The 18,855-nt window shown below is 36.6% G+C and overlaps 1 protein-coding gene across 1 annotated transcript; it reads left to right on the forward strand.

The window, feature by feature from the left end:
* Nucleotides 1-106: 106 nt before the first annotated feature.
* On the forward strand, nt 107-14,262 carry LOC121375273 (transmembrane protein 184C-like). The gene is made up of 9 exons (XM_041502646.1): nt 107-422; nt 2,002-2,038; nt 4,272-4,477; nt 5,661-5,735; nt 8,042-8,135; nt 8,780-8,892; nt 9,020-9,122; nt 9,475-9,649; nt 12,608-14,262. The coding sequence occupies exons 1-9, from the start codon at nt 178-180 to the stop codon at nt 13,081-13,083; spliced, it is 1,524 nt and encodes a 507-aa protein (XP_041358580.1). The 5' UTR covers nt 107-177; the 3' UTR covers nt 13,084-14,262.
* Nucleotides 14,263-18,855: the final 4,593 nt, after the last annotated feature.

Below are 18,855 nucleotides of genomic sequence, written 5' to 3' on the forward strand. Positions count from 1 at the left end.
TTACGCTTACAAACTCACTCGGTTAATTCCGGTGTTCCGAATATGACCGATTATCAGCCCTCGTGATAAATCGTTCTCCAGGGTAATGTCACATGACAACAAAATGTCGACTGCTATATCTATTAAAATATTAAACTTATTTATTTTAGCATTTCCCCTGGTGATAGTAACACTAAAATGAATTGTTTGCGCCGCTGGAGGCAATGGATTCGTCCCGTTGTCATTTCGATTTACATAGTTTTAATAACAATTGCTCTGCCACTCTGCATTTGGGATTTGAACAGAGTGCACAAAGAGGTTCACGTACAAGCTTGGTTTGTTGGAGGTGTCTTTGTTATGATGTCACTGCCTATATCTTTATGGGGAATTCTTCAACATTTGGTTTATTACACTCAGCCTGTATTACAGAGACATATTATAAGGTGAACAGGCAATTTGCTTCAGTTTGTTTTCATTTTAAAATTATATTTACATTACAATAGTTAAAAATAGAAGTTTCAAATCGAAACTTGAATCATAATAATCGTTTAAGTTACCTGTCACGACAGATCAGAGGGGAATAAGAGGCACAATATAGCTCAGTAGTAAAACAATAATTAGAAGTATGATATTTTGTAGTTTTTTTATTTTTTATTTTATTTGTTTAAATTTAATTACCAGTAATTTTAGTGCAACAACAAAATGGGTGAAAATAATCTAAAATGTTGCGACCTGTAGCTTAGAAAACTGTTTTTGAATTCATTTAAAATGAATAGGTCTATTAAAGGCAGTGATTAATTACTTCTTTAACTTACAGGGCTGGCCAAAAGTACTCGTCTGCTCGTCTGCTCGTCTGGGGCCCCAGACGAGTAAATATTACAATTCAGTCATCCGCCGGGCAACCAAAATTTCTGAACACAAACTGCCTCTTTATCCCTTTTGTAGCCTACACTGGCCATTTTTGTAATTCCGTAGGCTGCAGCAAGCGTTGTCCACCATTTCAAAGCTTGGCCAAGACCGCGAGGCCGTTCACAGACTTTGATTGGTTGTGCAAGTAAAAAATTTTATATCTCACTCAGTTTTTGGTACCGTGTCGGTAAAAATCATGAAACTGAAGTAGGCCCACATCTTTAAATAAGCGCCCCAGCTTTTGAGGACATTTAAGAAATTAGGTCTTTATTCATAAATCATGGTATTTAATGTTGGTGTCCGTGAAGTAAATTGCCAAAAACGTTGAAGGATCGAGTAAAAGCTGTTTAGAACGTTATGATCCACCACTTTACTAAAATGGATAAGTAGACTTTTTGTAAAGTTAGTTTTTGCTTTATCTATGTGAGATCGCGCAACACATGATGTAAAAATAAGTCAGGGAATTCCCACAGCACGGTCTGTTTTTTCACTAACGTAGCAGTGTTTCGTATTACCAAATTAGGTTGTCCATCTGCAAATTTGCACATTTGTTTGCCAATTAAATTGATGTAATTAACATTTAATTGACTAAATGTTAAAGAACAGTGAGTAGGCATGTGCAGGATAATGTGTAACAGGATCTAAGTCTGTGTGTCGGACCTAATCTGAACGATTCGGTCAAGAAAACCTCAGCAGTGGATAGTTGGCATTAAGCGTGCTGCACGTGCTAAACGTGCATTTCTGATTTCCGATTTAGTTTCCAACAATCTTTGTTGTGTTCCGCTAGAATACATTACTATCACTAGTATCAGGTTTATAAGGCTTAAATGACATGTTCATTTGATGATGCAAATGCTTGGCCTCGTGGGCTAATGCATTGTACTTGTTTACAATGTACAAGTTCTGTTGGCAGTGGGTGACCTGAACTCATAAAAAGTTCAAATTGCATTGTTTACAGGTGTTGATCCTTGAAAAATAATCTATGCCTTAAACAATAGTGTGACGTCATAGGTATGGATTAATTAAAATAAAAATTAATATGTTTAAAAAATTATTATTTTGTGGGTTTTTTCTTCATAAATTGCATTCATACTAACATTTTGTTTCTTTCAGAATTCTCTGGATGGTTCCAATATACGCAGCTAATGCAGTAAGCATGCCATTCATAATTATGTTACAGTCTATAATTCAATACACTGAAAGCAAATTGTTATTTTAATGAGGTTGACTTTAACTATGTCAACATTAAAATGTGAGCACTTTATTCTGTAATAGTCCGTGGCTTCAGAATTAAGTAATCAAATAAAAATAACGACAATATTTTGTATTATACAGTGTATATATACTCTTTAAAAGAAGAAACGCAAAACCACATTGTCGTAACATTTGGAGAATTGATTTAATTATTGAATGGTGAGTCCGATAATTACCAAATGTTGCAGGATTGTTCACAATTCACTCTAGTCCATTGTGAGTAAGTGATAGGACACACCACCAAGGTCAAGGTCATCTGGAGTCAATACCGGGTGTGGCCTCCGCGTGTGTTGACAACTGCCTGGCACCGCCTGCCCATTGAAGCAACCAGAGTACGGATGACGTCCCGGGGGATGGTGGCCCACTCAGCCTGCAAGGCTGCTGCCAGCTCGGGCAGGGTCTGGGGCTGTGGTTGTCGCTGTCGGAGGCATCGGTCCAACTCGTCCCATAGATGCTCAATTGGGTTCAAATCCGGTGATATCGATGGCCAAGGAAGGACATTAATGTTGTTGTTCTGTAGGAAAGCCGTTGTGAGACGTGCTGTGTGAGGCCTGGCGTTGTCATGTTGGAACACTGCGTTGGCGTTGGCCATAACTGGAACGATGTGTGGCCGGAGGATCTGGTCAATGTAGCCCTGTGCATTCAGGTTGCCCTGCACGTGGACCAGGTCAGTTCTGCCAGTGTGTGAGATGGCTGCCCACACCATGACACTACCCCCGCCGAATCTGTCCACTTCCTGCACGCAGTTTGCCGCATAACGTTCACCACGACGCCTATACACGCGACATCTTCCATCATGACGTCGGAGCAGAAATCGGGACTCGTCACTGAACCACACCTGTCTCCATCGCAGTTGAGGCCATTGTCGATGAATCTGGCACCACTGCAGTCGGAGTCGACGGTGTTGTGGTGTTAAGATGACACCTCGAACTGGACGTCTGGCACGAATTCCTACCTCACGTAGGCGGTTCCGTACGATCTGGTCAGATATCCTGCGCAAACCTGGTATTGCTGCGGCTGTGGAGGTGGCAGTAGTCAATCGTTCCCGAAGGTGGCGTACCCGGATGTAGTGGTCCTGCCCGGGGGTAGTGACCCGTGGTCGACCGGATCTAGGGAGGTCACGTGTTGATCCATGTTGCTGGTAACGGTCCCACAGTCTGGAGATGGTGCTTGGGGACACATGGAATGCCCTGGCAACGGCCGTTCTGGATTCGCCTGCGTCTAGTCGGCCGATGGCATTGTTTCTCTGCGGTTCACTGAGACGTGGCATGTCCTGGATTGTCAACTGTCGGCCAGATACAGAGGCCAGGCAAGCGAACACCCTGCACTTTTATACTGTCGGTGTTCATGTTGCACGTGCAGACAACGCACGTGCAGTGGTGACATGGTTTGCACATGGCTGCGTTTTTGAGAATATTCACATTTTGGAACTTTATTGTACAGTAGCTGCGTTTTATCGAATGTAACCGTGGGAATGTGTTTGGGACATGCAATGACCTTATATTCACAAAGCATGAACCGGTAGGAAACATAAAATCGGAGTTATAACCCATTTGTACCCTTTTGCGTTTCTTTTTTTGAAGAGTATATATTTAATCAAAACAAATGTGCTTGTACCTCTTGACTAAGCATGTGCCCCCCCGTTTCACATACCATTCTTAAAAGCCTGTCAGGGCTTGACCTTAGTGGTAGCCCAGGGTGTTTTGGCTGTCAAATGTTTGCTCGGGCTACCAGATGTCTAAACCTGGTAGTCCACCGGGCTACTATATATTTGTTTTACACGTCCAGTTACTCTGCAATCAACATGTACAAGTGTGTATTTCACGGTATATTTCTCATGATTTTAAAAAACCCTAAAACATGTTTAAATAAAAAATAAATGATTTTAATATTTTCTCTAATTTTTTTAAAGTATTAAAATTATGGAGCTACTCATTTTTACTGGGGGCTATCAGTTTTATAACCTGATAGCCCGGTTGGCTACCGCAGAAAAAAGGCCTGTCTGTATATATCATTATTGTTATATAAACACAGGTAGTAATTGATGCAATGCATATGAAAAATTATATTTTGTGTAATTTGGAATATTTATAGAATTTTATTGTCTACATAATGATGTTCTGTTACAGTGGTTTGCCCTGCGATTCCCATCAGCTGCTATATATCTGGACACGATACGGGAGTGTTATGAAGCTTATGTCATCTACAATTTCACCAGCTACTTGATGCACTATCTACAAATGGAACATCCACATTTTGATATAGTTCTCGAGGGCAAGCCGCAAGTCAAACATTTAATTCCATTCTGTTTATTACCTCCATGGCCAATGGGAAGGTATATGGCAGTTTTTATATTTTCTTGAACTTAAAAAAAAAAGAGAAAAGATTCTTGTGAAATTGATTGAAACTTTACAGATATTTGTAATGAAATTATATTGTGTCCTACCATAAAATACTGTGCATGTTTTAATATGTTGTTCAAATATACATGTATAGACCAAAAGGGAAATAATTGTATTTATCATATAATATCTTACATTTTCAGTGCAATCAAAGTATGTGATATTTTTCAGATCACATACTTTAAGAATTTGATAACTTTGCAAATTAGATGTAAATTAGTCGAGGTCTCGGCACTAGGTTTATTGACATTTAAGCAAACATACTTGGGTGACACTCCATGATTGACGTATGCATTCATAGTCCTCAAATAAAAACATTTCAATGGCAATTTGACACTGAAAGCTGTCTAGCGTTCAGAAAACAAAAAACGTTAGGCATAACTTTATTTTGATGTAAGGACATCCAAAATGACGTCATTCGAGTTTGACGTCATTTCCATTCAAAAATACACCGCGTCACATATTCTTACATCATTTGAATATCTAGTAATGGCGGACTGGAATTAAAGTTGCGTGTACAGTTTACAAAAACATGTTGTATTAAGCTTGAGCTTATATGATAAAGAGATTATTACCCTCGTGTATTTCGGTATCGTCAATATCATATATTAGGAATAAAAAGAATGTATTATGCTCGCCAGAGGCTCACATAATACAGTTTTTATTCCTAATATATGATATTGACGATACCGAAATACACGAGGGTAATAACCTCTATGTACATGTATATTCAACAGAAATGACTGTACATGTGTAACTAAAAATAATTGTACATTGGAGATGTCGGAAGATTGGAAAATTACGATTTATGAGATAAAAGTTTTATCTGAAAGAGACTTGGCACTTGATACAGTCAAAATAAACTTGCAAAATGCCAGTATTCCTTGGAGGTTGAAGCACAACTTATATTGGCCCAAGTTTTAAGTTCCTTGAATAATCTGCTTACAAATTTAATGGTCGTCGGAAAGGAGCCAACTGGCCCTAAGCAAACACAATTTTAAAAGAAACATAATCAACTAATTATTTGCCGTAATAACTTGCAGCTGAAATATTATTTGAGTGTGACAATTTGTATTTCTTTAAAAATAATTCTTAAAGTCTGATCTCTGTTTGTAGAACTTTTATTCAGCGATGTAAGCATGGAGTTTTGCAGTACACTGTAATGAGACCAGCCACAACAGTCATTGCATTGTAAGTATGTTATGTGAATATGTAGATCCAAAATGACTGTAAAATAAAGTCATAATGAAAATTGTTAGAAATTTTTTGTGCCAATTGTAATGGTTTATCAGAGATGAAATTTATTTTTGGGGTCGAACCAACCCCCTGCTCTAAACATTTGTTTTTTATTTTAACATATTTTCTGGTGGAGTATGACTTAAACCCCCTTAGAAACTTTTCTTACCAGTTTGCAGCCCCCCATCTGCATAATTTCCTGCTACTTACCTGGGATTTAACAAAAACTCATAAAGGCTATGTCCATGTTTTCAGCCCTTGAGGCTTGAACTTGAGACCATAGATGTTGCAATGGCAATTTAGTACAAAATAATAACAAAGTAAGTACGTTATGATGAGAACAATTACAGCTGCAGATCAGTTTTCCGCATTGGCACTTTTGATTGCTGTTGTGAATTTCAAGTGCTGTGTTTTTGCTATTTAAACTAAATCTTGTTTTAACCCAATTGCAGACATATTTAGTCAGTGCAACAGGGTTGAAAATAACATAAAAACCATGGTCGCCAGCAGGGCCAGTTGAAGAAAAATGTTACTGGCCCTTCTCAAATTCAATTAGCCCTCCAATTATCACATTGAAATTTAACTGCACAGCCAAAATGAAAACTAGAATGTTCTTTGCTGAATAACCATGTGCTTACCGTATATAGTCCGTTTGCTTCAAAAGAAAACCGATAAATTGGCATGTAACTTCATAATGAATAAAGTAAAAATTTATTAAAAAAACATTTGCTTAAGTTTTAACCCCATACCAACTTAAGTAAAAAAAATTAAAAAAAAGAAATCCAGTATAAATACAAAAATATTTCTTTACAAATTACCATTAAATTATACAGATTAAATGTCATTTTTAATACGAGGTGAAGACAAAATGCTAGAACAGCCAAGTAATGCAGCTTGACTTGCATTGCCTCTGAAATAAAAAAAATAATAATGCAGTACAGAGAGAATAAAGGTGCTGTAGTATATAAACTGGTATGGGGTGGCAGTCCTCTTTCTGTCAATGCAAGAGGGATAAAATAAACTGGCGATGCAAGAGAGTAAAATCTCCTGTAAAGGATTTCCTCGGGAGTGGCTGTCCTATATACGAAGCATCCACACGTATATGTTTAATATTAGAAGGTTACTAATAAAATCAACATCAAAAGAAAAATAAATCTGTGAACCCACCCCCAAAAAACCCAACAAAACATTTTACCAAAATATACGATGTACTTAATTATCATATTACAAAGCATTAAAAATGTACTTATTGTTTATTACAGTAATATTTGGACGGCTATGTCATCATGTTAGTCATGGTGTCACTTTAGATCAGTTCTTATTTCATACAAATCGCTTAAACTTAAAAGAATACTGACAACGACAATAAGTAACTGACCTTTGGAATAAGCCCTGTAGTAATGAAAAAAAATTCATTGTTATTTGTATATGTGCGCATGCGCTTACGTTGGCTTGTTAACACTACAAGATTTTGATTTTGTACCAGAATAATGTCAGCTAATTAAATTTGATTCCTTTTTATCATAACATTGAATAACAATTGTCAAATAGTAGCTCTACTAGATAATTATGGTGTATCCAGTCCAGTCCATTCCAATAAGCCGACGACTTGCAGATTAAAAAATATATACATGCAATGTCTTCAATACTCTTTGAGCTATATTTTTAGAAAGACCCGGCCCAAAGGCACAGAAGCTGAGTCTGGTGCTTTCAAAATATACAGCATGTGCTACGTATTCTGCTACCAGATCTGGCCCCGTGCTTATAAACCTTAAAGTCTAGACTTCAACGTCATGGCAACGCCATTCAAATAGCATTACTTTAAAGTCTGGACTTTATTAAAGTCTAGACTTTAAGTTTTATAAGCACAGGCCTTGTAGTTCGCGCCAACACAGCTATGTGTTTTGTCACATTCAATTCAGTTTCAGTGTCTTTCTTTTTTTCAACTGGTACCATACTCTCCAGACACTAAAATAAATGGTCGCCCAGTGGACTACCTTTGTAAAATTCTTAATCTCCCTTAGCCAATAAAGGTCGCCACGGATGACCGGGTGACTGCTAATTTTCAACCCTGATGCAACACACACGTTATGCTAAGGAAATTTTGTGTTCCGTGAATTTATATAATATAATTTTATTGTTGACAACATTGCGTTTTCAATGTTTTATTTTCATTATAGTGCAAGTCATAAAAGTACATTATGACTATTTATTTACATTTAAATCCATAAACTAGTGGTAGTACTTTCTGTTTGTTGCAGGATATGTGAATTAGTTGGCAAATATGATGAAGGTGATTTCAACTTTACTTCAGCATGGTCCTATCTCGTTATTGTCAACAATATTTCACAGATAGTGAGTTTACTATAATACTTTATTACACATGATACTCAGTACGTGGGCCCAGTAATCAGTATTATATTGCTGGTACTAGGGCTTTGATCTTTGTTGTTGTTGTTTTTTTGAGGGGTATCTACAAATTCATTCATTTAAATTTATTTTTTCATGCTTATATCCAATTAATGTTCAAGCGTGCTGTTCTGGGAACACACCTTAGCTATCTGGGCTGTCTGTCCAGGACAGAGTGTTAGTTGTTAGTGGTTAGTGAGAGAGAAGGTGTAGTGGTCTTACACCTACTACCCATTGAGTCGTTAAAACTCACTCTAGGTGGGAGCCAAGAACCAGGCTGTGAACCTAGTACCTACCAGCTTTATGTCCCATGGCTTAACCACGACACCACCGAGGCAAGTGTATCTACAAAAATTTGACAAACACTATTATATTGCTGATACTCATACTTAGGGGTGGGTTGAGTCTTCTAGGACTTTATATTAAAACAAATACAGATATTTTAACCTGCTGGATAAGATGGCAAGCATTATTAGTACATTTGAAATACACAATGTAAATGCAATGTAATGCTTTATTCATCACGACATCAACAGTAGAAATGATAAAGATTTAAGTATGCTAAATATCTTATTTTCTTATTTTTTCAGTGGGCCATGTATTGCCTTATCCTGTTTTATAAGGCTGCTAAAGAGGAACTGGCTCCTATCAAACCATTGGCAAAGTTCCTTTGTGTTAAAGCTGTTGTATTCATGTCATTTTGGTAAGTTTGTTTTCAAACCTGGAATAACAATAATAAATATAAAAAATGTATCATATACTGCTGTGATTTCTGCTGTAATAGAAGTATTAAAACTCTCTACATTTTATCTCTGTATTGTTATTTTCAGGCAAGCTGTGGTGATTGCTGCTCTAGACAAAATGGGGGCAATACCTCACCAGGACCAGTGGATTATCTATAAGTCAGACAAACAAGTAGCTAATGGCATTCAGGTGATATTGTGAATAATCTTCCAGTCGTAACAGAACCCAATCATACTTGAACTAGCAATGGATTTTATGTAGTATGTTATATAGTCTGTTGTAGTATTTTTCCTAATTTTAGTGTCCATTTGTAAAACCAATGTAGATCCTAAGATGCATGTAGTTACATGAGTATAAGTGAACAACAGGCTTTGTAAATTCTGTGGATAATTTTCATGTGTGGTTTCAATCTTCAGATTTTTTTTCTTGTGTGTCAGTCATGTGACATGCACAATTATTGAGGGAATTTAAAACCTTGCCGTGTGAATGCCTGTGTGTACATGTATGTATTCTGTTCTAACCTTGAGTGCTCTGTTTTCAGGATTTCTGTATATGTATTGAGATGTTCATCGCAGCCGTTGCTCACTACTTCTCGTTTTCACACAAACCGTTCATGGACCTGGCTGCCGACCAGGCAAGCTGCTGTCAGTCATTCTTGTCCATGTGGGATGTCAGGGATGTCAGAGATGATGTCCTGGAACACGCCAGATATTTAGGTCAGTATTCAAAGCAAATTAGTACTTTTTCTTATTATACACTCCAAGTACAAGTTGGGATGGCGGTGTGTTGCACACAATAACTAGGTTACCACGACCTACTTTACACGCATTACTGCACATGAAAAGAAATCCTTGTCTGGGCCATATCCTCCTTATCAATTCATATAGGATCATAAAACCTTGCATGCAAGTACAGTTTGGGATATTGGTGTGTCACAGACCATAACTAGGTCACTGCGACCTACTTTTCATGGATTACTGCACATTAAACGGAATCCTTGTCTGGGCCACATCTTCCTTATCAATTCATATAATGGGAAACTCCCTTTTAATTTTTACTGCAGTTAGCGTCTTTTATTTACTGTCATATATAATTTACAAATTATGTCACATCTTATTTGAAACATTACACAAGTAGAGGGGATGATTTTTCGCGATCACGGAAAAACAGACGGAATCACGGAATTTGATAACTGAAACGGAATTTGCAATTTGTTTTTAAATAACCTTCAAAAGGTGTATTCCTGGTTCAAGCACCATAATAAATATTTTTGGTAGTTGTAAGATTCAATATTGATAATATACGCATAGTATTTTTGTATGCGAACTTTCATGGAGTGCACAGTATGCCTAAACACTTTCAGAACTGTTCATTCTCGGAAGTTACGCTTAATTGCCATAAGCTTGCCACAAAGCATGTGACTGTTTACCCGTGTCACTTTACACAGTGAAATTTAACTTGAAATATAAAAATAAACATGTAGGCCCTACTGATACAATTTTAGAATGTTGATTATATAATAAGATTTCTAGTACGTTCAATTTCGATATTTTTCAATAATACTTATTATGATTCGTAAGCATAACCAATTTACACGATGCTTTCGTTGGAAAACGTAATTTCGTAAAACTTCGGGCATATTCGTTACCTGTATGGAAGCATTTCACATTTATAGTCCGTCCCACAGGGAACGCTTTTTTTCATGCTATGGAATTTACTACAAGTTATTTATTTCTGAACCGATTGTTTTCTAAATTGCACACAAAAATAGCATTTTACTTTTCTTCTCACCGGTTTATTATAGTAGCACATGTAGCACGTGCTACGCTTCAGGGGGTCCCGCGGTGAGGCATTGTGTACACTTTCCCCAGGTCATTTTCCCCCTCTCCCTGAGGGGGTTGCAAAATATATATCTTGGGAATTGGACCCCGCTGTTATTTGTGCTACAGGCCCTGCGGATCCTTAAACCAGCTCTGAATATACAATTCTAGGCATTTTTTTTTTTAACAGTTATAAAATAATGTGGAAACTTTAAACGATCGACAGGACAGTGCTTAGTTTTGGTTCACTATCACTGCCCTATATCCAGCTTGACTCGACCTCGTTTGAATATGTAATTTGTGCACACGGTACGCTAGTTAGGTTACAGAGAAACATGCATGTGTAATCGAGCGAGTAGGCTACTAGTAATTCTTAATCAGACTGGAACAAATAAAATGTTATCATGTATTTATTTATTTATATATATTTTTTGGCAACTAATGTAAGATAACAAATAATGCATTACCAAAATTCTTGTTCATATTTTCGTGATAATAGCGGGGTTTGTCAATGGTGTGTTTTGTTTATAAATGAAACTTACCCATAATCCATTAGATGAAATGAAACTGAAAGCCACACAATCAACAATTATTTATTGTTTGAATTTAACGGAGAATGGATCTCTTTATTATTATTAAATACAAACAATATTTAACCGCAATTAAGTTTGTGGCTTTGTTTTAACTGCGCCTTATTTACAGGTGCAGTTTATACACCAGTGCGTGTAATAGTAGCAAGTAAACATTACTTAACTTCTTTTTTTTTAAAGTTTGTTTCAACAAAAATGTTTACAGGTATTTAAAAAAAGAGCAATAGCAAACCAGCTCAGAGCTGGAACAATAAAACAAATGTATATAGTTTATAACAATAAAACATGACACTAATTGAACACAATAAACAGAAAAAAATGGAATTTGCAAAAATGTGAAATGGAATGTGGTAAAATCTGAAACGGAAAATCATCCCCTCTACACAAGCCTGCCGCAGAGTATGATTCTTAAGGTTAAGTAAATTCATGAAAGGAGTTTTGATCATAGATTTAATAAAGTGTTGTTATGATGTTAAATTAATGTCATAAATACAGAACTTCACAGACGTTGTTTTCGCTTCCTATTGATTGCACAAGTTTATTTTGTGAAAGAACATACCACGAGACCGCATATATATTCTTGCGCAAAATAAACTATGTAATAAATAGGGAAAAAAAGAAGTTTGTTTTATTTAACAACGCCGCTATAGCACATTGATTTTTTATCTTATCATCGGCTATTGGACGTCAAACATATGGTCATTCTGACACTGTTTTTCAGAGGAAACCCGCTGTCGCCACATAGGCTACTCTTTTACGACAGGCAGCAAGGAATCTTTTATTTGCGCTTCCCACAGGCAGGATAGCACAAACCATGGCCTTTGTTGAACCAGTTATGGATCACTGGTCGGTGCAAGTGGTTTACACCTACCCATTAAGCCTTGCGAAGTATTCACTCAGGGTTTGGAGTCGGTATCTGGATTAAAAATCCCATGCCTCGACTGGGATCCGAACCCAGTACCTACCAGCCTGTAGACCGATGGCCTGCCACAACGCCACCGAGGCCGGTGCAGTAAATAGGAAGTAAAAACAAAGTATGTGAAGTTCTGTTTGTTTACATCATTTTGAGAAATGCAATTTTGCTGCAACATGACATACCAAAGCACAGTTTTTAGATTCTGTTTTACAAGCATAAAATTGCATTTTTGACGAAAATTCTGTTGTCATATTGCTGAGTTCTAAGTTATACCAACTCCACTGCTAAATCCGAAACTTGGAAATTGTTGTATATCGTGTCTTCATATGTTAATACATGTATTTTCAGGAAAAGGTATGCACAAGAGACTGTATGGTAAAAACAATGACGGCCACAGTGAGAGATCTCCGCTGTTAGGTGAAACTGGTGGCCACGATCACTCTATCAACAATCAGACTGATGTAAAGAAATTAAACAAAACTTCCTCGGCAGTTCAGCCATCGGAAGATACACAGACGGCAGGCAGAGACTGGGACGTTTCCTCCATTGGCCAGGTTCACGACATGTTTGTGAACAAGTCGACTACTGCCAGCATGAACAATTACCTGGAGTTTAGTCAGAGTGTCGATGTATTGGACACAACACATCAGAACTTGGTGGTGGTGGACATAGAACCTCGTCCGATTGAGGTAATGGGGAGCGAACGTGATGGTGCTGAACATTATGTGATCGTCCATGATACCCCATCGGAAATCAATGATTCCAAAGAGAGTGGTGATAAAGAAAGAGTGAAAAGATCTGTTAATTCTAGTGACGAAGACTGAAAAATGTAGATGTTGTTCATAATATCATCAGCCTCTTAGCATGGTTGTCTAACTAATGTTTTGAACTTTTGACACAAGTGGAATGTTTTTTTGATATACAAAGTGAAATTAAGTCTTAAAAAATTATTTGAACAAGAACAACAACAAATTTAGTTGTTCAAATAATTTTTAAAGTATTCATTTCTATAGCAATTATGCTGAGAGACTGACGATATGTAAAGATAATTTCACTGATGAGTGATTCTCATTGGTGCTGTTAATATATCAACTGATGTTCTGAACAAATCAAAAGCTGAATCTGTGATGAATAGTAAAAATACTGCCTAGGAAATTGATGTTCCGCGACAAAGGGACTTGTAATCATCTTTACAGCACTTCAGCAAGTCTAAGTAAACAATATACATGACATTGTATCAAATGAAAAAGGCCCCAGCAAAATGACGCACCAGTGTCAGCACAGACATTTTAACACTGTGACCTAACACATTACAATTTGGTAAATAATGTCTAAAACTGAGCTTGCAAGGCAGACGTAATATATACTGTGGTATCTAATAAATGAATATCAAAGAGTATTTTGTGAATTTAGTATGAAGTACAACGTTCACAGTAATGTTTTTTTAAAGGAATATTATTATTTTTCATAATTCATTAAAATATACATAATCATTTATGCCCATTTTTCATCTGATGTGATAGTAATGACAGTGAGGTCACATTCTGTTGGACCTCTTCTTTTTATATTCTATACATGTAGCTAGACTGACTGAAGTGCCTTATAGATTGGTACAAGTTCCTGTGTTCCATGATAAAAGGAATTTAGCTTCTTTTTTTTAACAAACTAATAATTAAAGTGCTTTTCCAGACCATACACTAAAATTTCAAATTCCACAATTAAATGCTTTCTTAATTCATTGCAATAATATTTTAATATTACGAAAATGCCCCATAAAAGTATTTAAACATCACTCCCGTAGAACACTGCCGGAAACGACCAAGTAAAATTCTCAGTAAAAACATTTGCCTGTAAATAGTCGTGATGTCATGAAGGAAATGAGCTTCACAGAAACCTACCACGAGATGACTTCCAGCGCAAGCGAAAGTGGGACCGACAGTGACTGCCAAGCTCAATTATCATGCGATTCTTCTTTCGATGATGAATAGTGTACTAATATTTGTGCAACACATCAAATAATGCCTTATCAGTTTGAACCTGGAACATCTTCCGACGAACCACCGGCCCTGACAGATGACGATGAAAATGGTCGTGGAGACAGCGTACCACTAATTTACAACTTTTATTCTTGTTTTGTTCTTTAGCTTTTCATGCGAATTATTTTGCCACACTGTATGTTCTGATACTTGTGATGTAGTAGAAAAGACAATAAATAACTTGAATTCTACGAGTCACGTGGACCTGATATCGGTAATTTTAAGAAATAAACAAAAACGACTTTTAGTCCATCCCATCCCTCTATGAAGATGGTTTTTTTGTGAATAATTTCAGTTTAGTTTGACATAAAAAAAAAAAAAGTATAAGTGTTTTGGAAATAACAAAACAATACTATTTTTGTGTGCAGTTGTGAAAACAGTCGGCTCAAAAATAAATAACTTATATAACATTCCATAGTATGAAAAAAGGTGTTCTCCGTGGGAAGGTCGTGTAAAATTAATTTAATGTATTTATAGTCTATCTCACAGGGAACGCCTTTTTTCATACTATGGAATTTACAAGTCATTTATTTCTGACCCGATTGTTTTCTAAGATGCATACAAAAATAGCTTTCTTTTTCTTTCTTTTTCTTTCTTTTTTTTTTTTTCTTTTTTTTATCATTTACAAAAAAATAAAAACATTTTTGTAGGATGGGACGGAATAGGCTATATATACTTACTTGTCTGAATTTTATTGTTAATGAAAATGTTCTCGAACTGTAAAGAAAAACCTCACAAATGAACGAGATGCAAACGACGACAAATCGGATCTCGATGATTGCACGAACCGTGCATGAGAAAACAAACTGACCAGAGTTGGAAGCATAATGCAGTTTGGGACATTGACGATATATACCCCAAGGATGTTTCGGTGTGGATGGCGTCGGCTTGTTATCATTTGTTTTGTGTCGCAGAAAAATTGTTGGTACAGCATCTTTTTTAAAAGCCATAACATATGGCATTCCCATATCTCGCTTAAGCCAACAAGCCAGTTCGGATGAATCAAAACTAAAGTGTCTGCTATCGCAACGGTTTCCGGCATTTTCTTCCTGTCCGGTCTTTCCATGTTGTAAAATTAATCAAATTCACACACAGCTTTCTCACAACAACGTTACTAGGAAATGCGTGAAGACTAAATTTATCGGCTTTTGTATTGCTACAGCCGCCAAAAACACGCCGTTTAACCATAATAAACACACAAGAAACAATGAACAATGTCACGGATCAAATCTTACGGAAATTCCCGAAATGAATTCAGCTGGTTCTGTTTTTCAGGGGAATATTTTTAAATGGAAAATATACCGGTATATAATTTTTTAAAATAATTTTCTAATCATATTAAATAATATGTTGATTGATATAGCTCAATACATCATACATCTGGAACAGCACTTTAAGACACCATTGACAGTCATTATTTTCACAAACATACAAGGCATTCTCTATTACAGTGAAACCCCTCAAAACCAGACAGCCATGGGACCAAGAAAAAAGTCCAGTTTTGAGGGGTATCCGGTTTACAGAGGTTTCAGTATTGAGGTAAACCGTTTGTTGGTTGGTGTTCTCTACTGATATAGTAACTAATAAAACTGCAAAAAAAACCCAGGTACACTTTCGAATTATTTTAAGTTTATCATCAAGCAATAATTCAACACATGGCGGCGTTTCGCTGAATGTTCTGACATGTCCAAAGTAAATACTAAAATGAAACAAATTTTCCACGAAACCAAGCAAACAATTTTACTCTTGGTTACTCTTTATTTTGTTAAATAAACTTTGCAAAGATATAAAAAAAAAAAGATAAAAAAAAGGGTTCAATTGAATTTTTTAAAATTAAATTCCTAGTTGCTTTGCCGTTCATTGCGGTAATCGTGAGACGTAAGCTATGGAAAGGAGCTCAATCAAATTCGTAAGTTAATCTAACTTTGTAACAATCGAGCTCAGAATAAAGGGAGTACATGTGTTTGCTCCAGTTATTTAAACATCAAAGCTGTTAATTAATCCCTTAATTGATATTTGTCAACTGCACAACAGTGACACTGGAGCATGCGCACATGTAATTAGCTATGCATATGCAATCATGTTATCGGCTGAGTGGGTATTTAAAGTATAAGTAATGCAGTAATGATTGACGCCAGTCTGACCGTCTGGTTTTCTGAGGTAAAATTTGTATTAAAGGAACACAAAGGGACTGGATAATTTCATCCAGTGCAGTTTAGAGTGGTTTCCAGTTTAGAGGGGTAAATTTTAGTGTTAAAGGGACATTCCTGAGTTTGCTGCATTGTAATATATTTCCGACTAAATACAATATTTCTACGATTAAACTTACACGTTTAACATATTTTCTTGTTTAGAATATCAGTGACTGTATATTCAATGTGTTTCTGGTTGTCTTAATATTTGTAAGAAGCCCAAACTGGATTTTGTCTTATTTTAGGAAATAAAATCAAATTTAACCTAGTACAAATATTAGAACGATCAGAAACACGTTTAACATACATACACTAATATTTTATGCAGAAAAATATACTAAATATGTAATTACAATCATTAAAAAGTCTCTGTTAGTCGATAACATCTTAAAAATTGCAGCAAACTCAGGAATGCCCCTTTAAAAGATACGTAAATCACGGGACCGTGTAAAACGTCCGGTTTTGAGGGAATTCCGGTTTTGAGGTAATTCCGGTTTACTGAGGGTCCGGTTTTGAGGGGTTTCACTGTATTTTTTTTTTTTCTTTGCTCCCTATCCACTCCTTCCTAAAAACCCCACATACATAACAAAAGATATTTTTATGGACAAGCATATGCTGATATTAACCACCATTATGTGATTTATATTCTTGTAAAAATGCCGATAATTGTGAATGGGTGCTAAACAACTATCACGAAACATTTATCAGAAATAAAGAATTTAAAATGAATGGTGAAAGTTGGAAGGAAGGAAGGAAATGTTTTATTTTATGACACACACAAAACATTTTATTTTACGATTATATGGCATCGGACATATGGTTAAGGACCACACATATATTGAGAGAGAAAACCTGCTGTCGCCACTTCATGGGCTACTCTTTTCGATTAGCAGCAAGGGATCTTTTATATGCACCATCCCACAGACAGGATAGTACATACCACAGCCTTTGTTACACCAGTTGTGGAGCACTGGCTAGAACGAGAAATAGCCCAATGGGTCCACTGATGGGGATCGATCCTAGACCGACCGCGCATCAATCCTAGACCAACCGTGCATCAATCGAATGCTTTACCACTGGGCTACTTCCCGCCTGGTGAAAGTTGAACCCAGTGATTATATTTTACACACGACTCAAATGGCTCTCTGTATTACACAGACCCAGTGATTATATTCTACACATGACTCAGATGGCTCTCTGTATTACACATAGACCCAGTGATTATATTTTACACATGACTCAAATGGCTCTCTGTATTACACAGACCCAGTGATTATATTCTACACATGACTCAAATGGCTCTCTGTATTACACACAGACCCAGTGATTATATTTTACACATGACTCAAATGGCTCTCTGTATTACACAGACCCAGTGATTATATTCTACACGTGACTCAAATGGCTCTCTGTATTACACATAGACCCAGTGATTATATTCTACACATGACTCCGATGGCTCTCTGTATTACACATAGACCCAGTGATTATATTCTACACATGACTCCGATGGCTCTCTGTATTACACATAGACCCAGTGATTATATTCTACACGTGACTCGGATGGCTCTCTGTATTACACATAGACCCAGTGATTATATTCTACACGTGACTCAAATGGCTCTCTGTATTACACATAGACCCAGTGATTATATTCTACACGTGACTCAAATGGCTCTCTGTATTACACATAGACCCAGTGATTATATTCTACACGTGACTCAAATGGCTCTCTGTATTACACATAGACCCAGTGATTATATTCTACACGTGACTCGGATGGCTCTCTGTATTACACATAGACCCAGTGATTATATTCTACACGTGACTCAAATGGCTCTCTGTATTACACATAGACCCAGTGATTATATTCTACACGTGACTCAAATGGCTCTCTGTATTACACACAGACCCAGTGATTATATTCTACACGTGACTCAAATGGCTCTCTGTATTACACACAGACCCAGTGATTATATTCTACACGTGACTCAAATGGCTCTCTGTATTACACATAGACCCAGTGATTATATTCTACACGTGACTCAAATGGCTCTCTGTATTACACATAGACCCAGTGATTATATTCTACACGTGACTCAAATGGCTCTCTGTATTACACATAGACCCAGTGATTATATTCTACACGTGACTCAAATGGCTCTCTGTATTACACATAGACCCAGTGATTATATTCTACACGTGACTCAAATGGCTCTCTGTATTACACACAGACCCAGTGATTATATTCTACACGTGACTCAAATGGCTCTCTGTATTACACACAGACCCAGTGATTATATTCTACACGTGACTCAAATGGCTCTCTGTATTACACACAGACCCAGTGATTATATTCTACACGTGA

Source organism: Gigantopelta aegis, chromosome 6 (assembly GCF_016097555.1).
Source record: "Gigantopelta aegis isolate Gae_Host chromosome 6, Gae_host_genome, whole genome shotgun sequence".
NCBI classification, from domain to species: Eukaryota; Metazoa; Mollusca; class Gastropoda; order Neomphalida; family Peltospiridae; genus Gigantopelta; species Gigantopelta aegis.

Excerpts from the sequence above, each read along its gene's own strand:
- LOC121375273 (XM_041502646.1), top strand. The coding sequence starts at position 178 with ATGAATTGTTTGCGCCGCTGGAGGCAATGGATTCGTCCCGTTGTCATT. Across the intron at positions 8,136-8,779 it reads TCAACAATATTTCACAGATA|TGGGCCATGTATTGCCTTAT; the intron begins GTGAGTTTACTA and ends TTATTTTTTCAG. Across the intron at positions 9,123-9,474 it reads AAGTAGCTAATGGCATTCAG|GATTTCTGTATATGTATTGA; the intron begins GTGATATTGTGA and ends CTCTGTTTTCAG.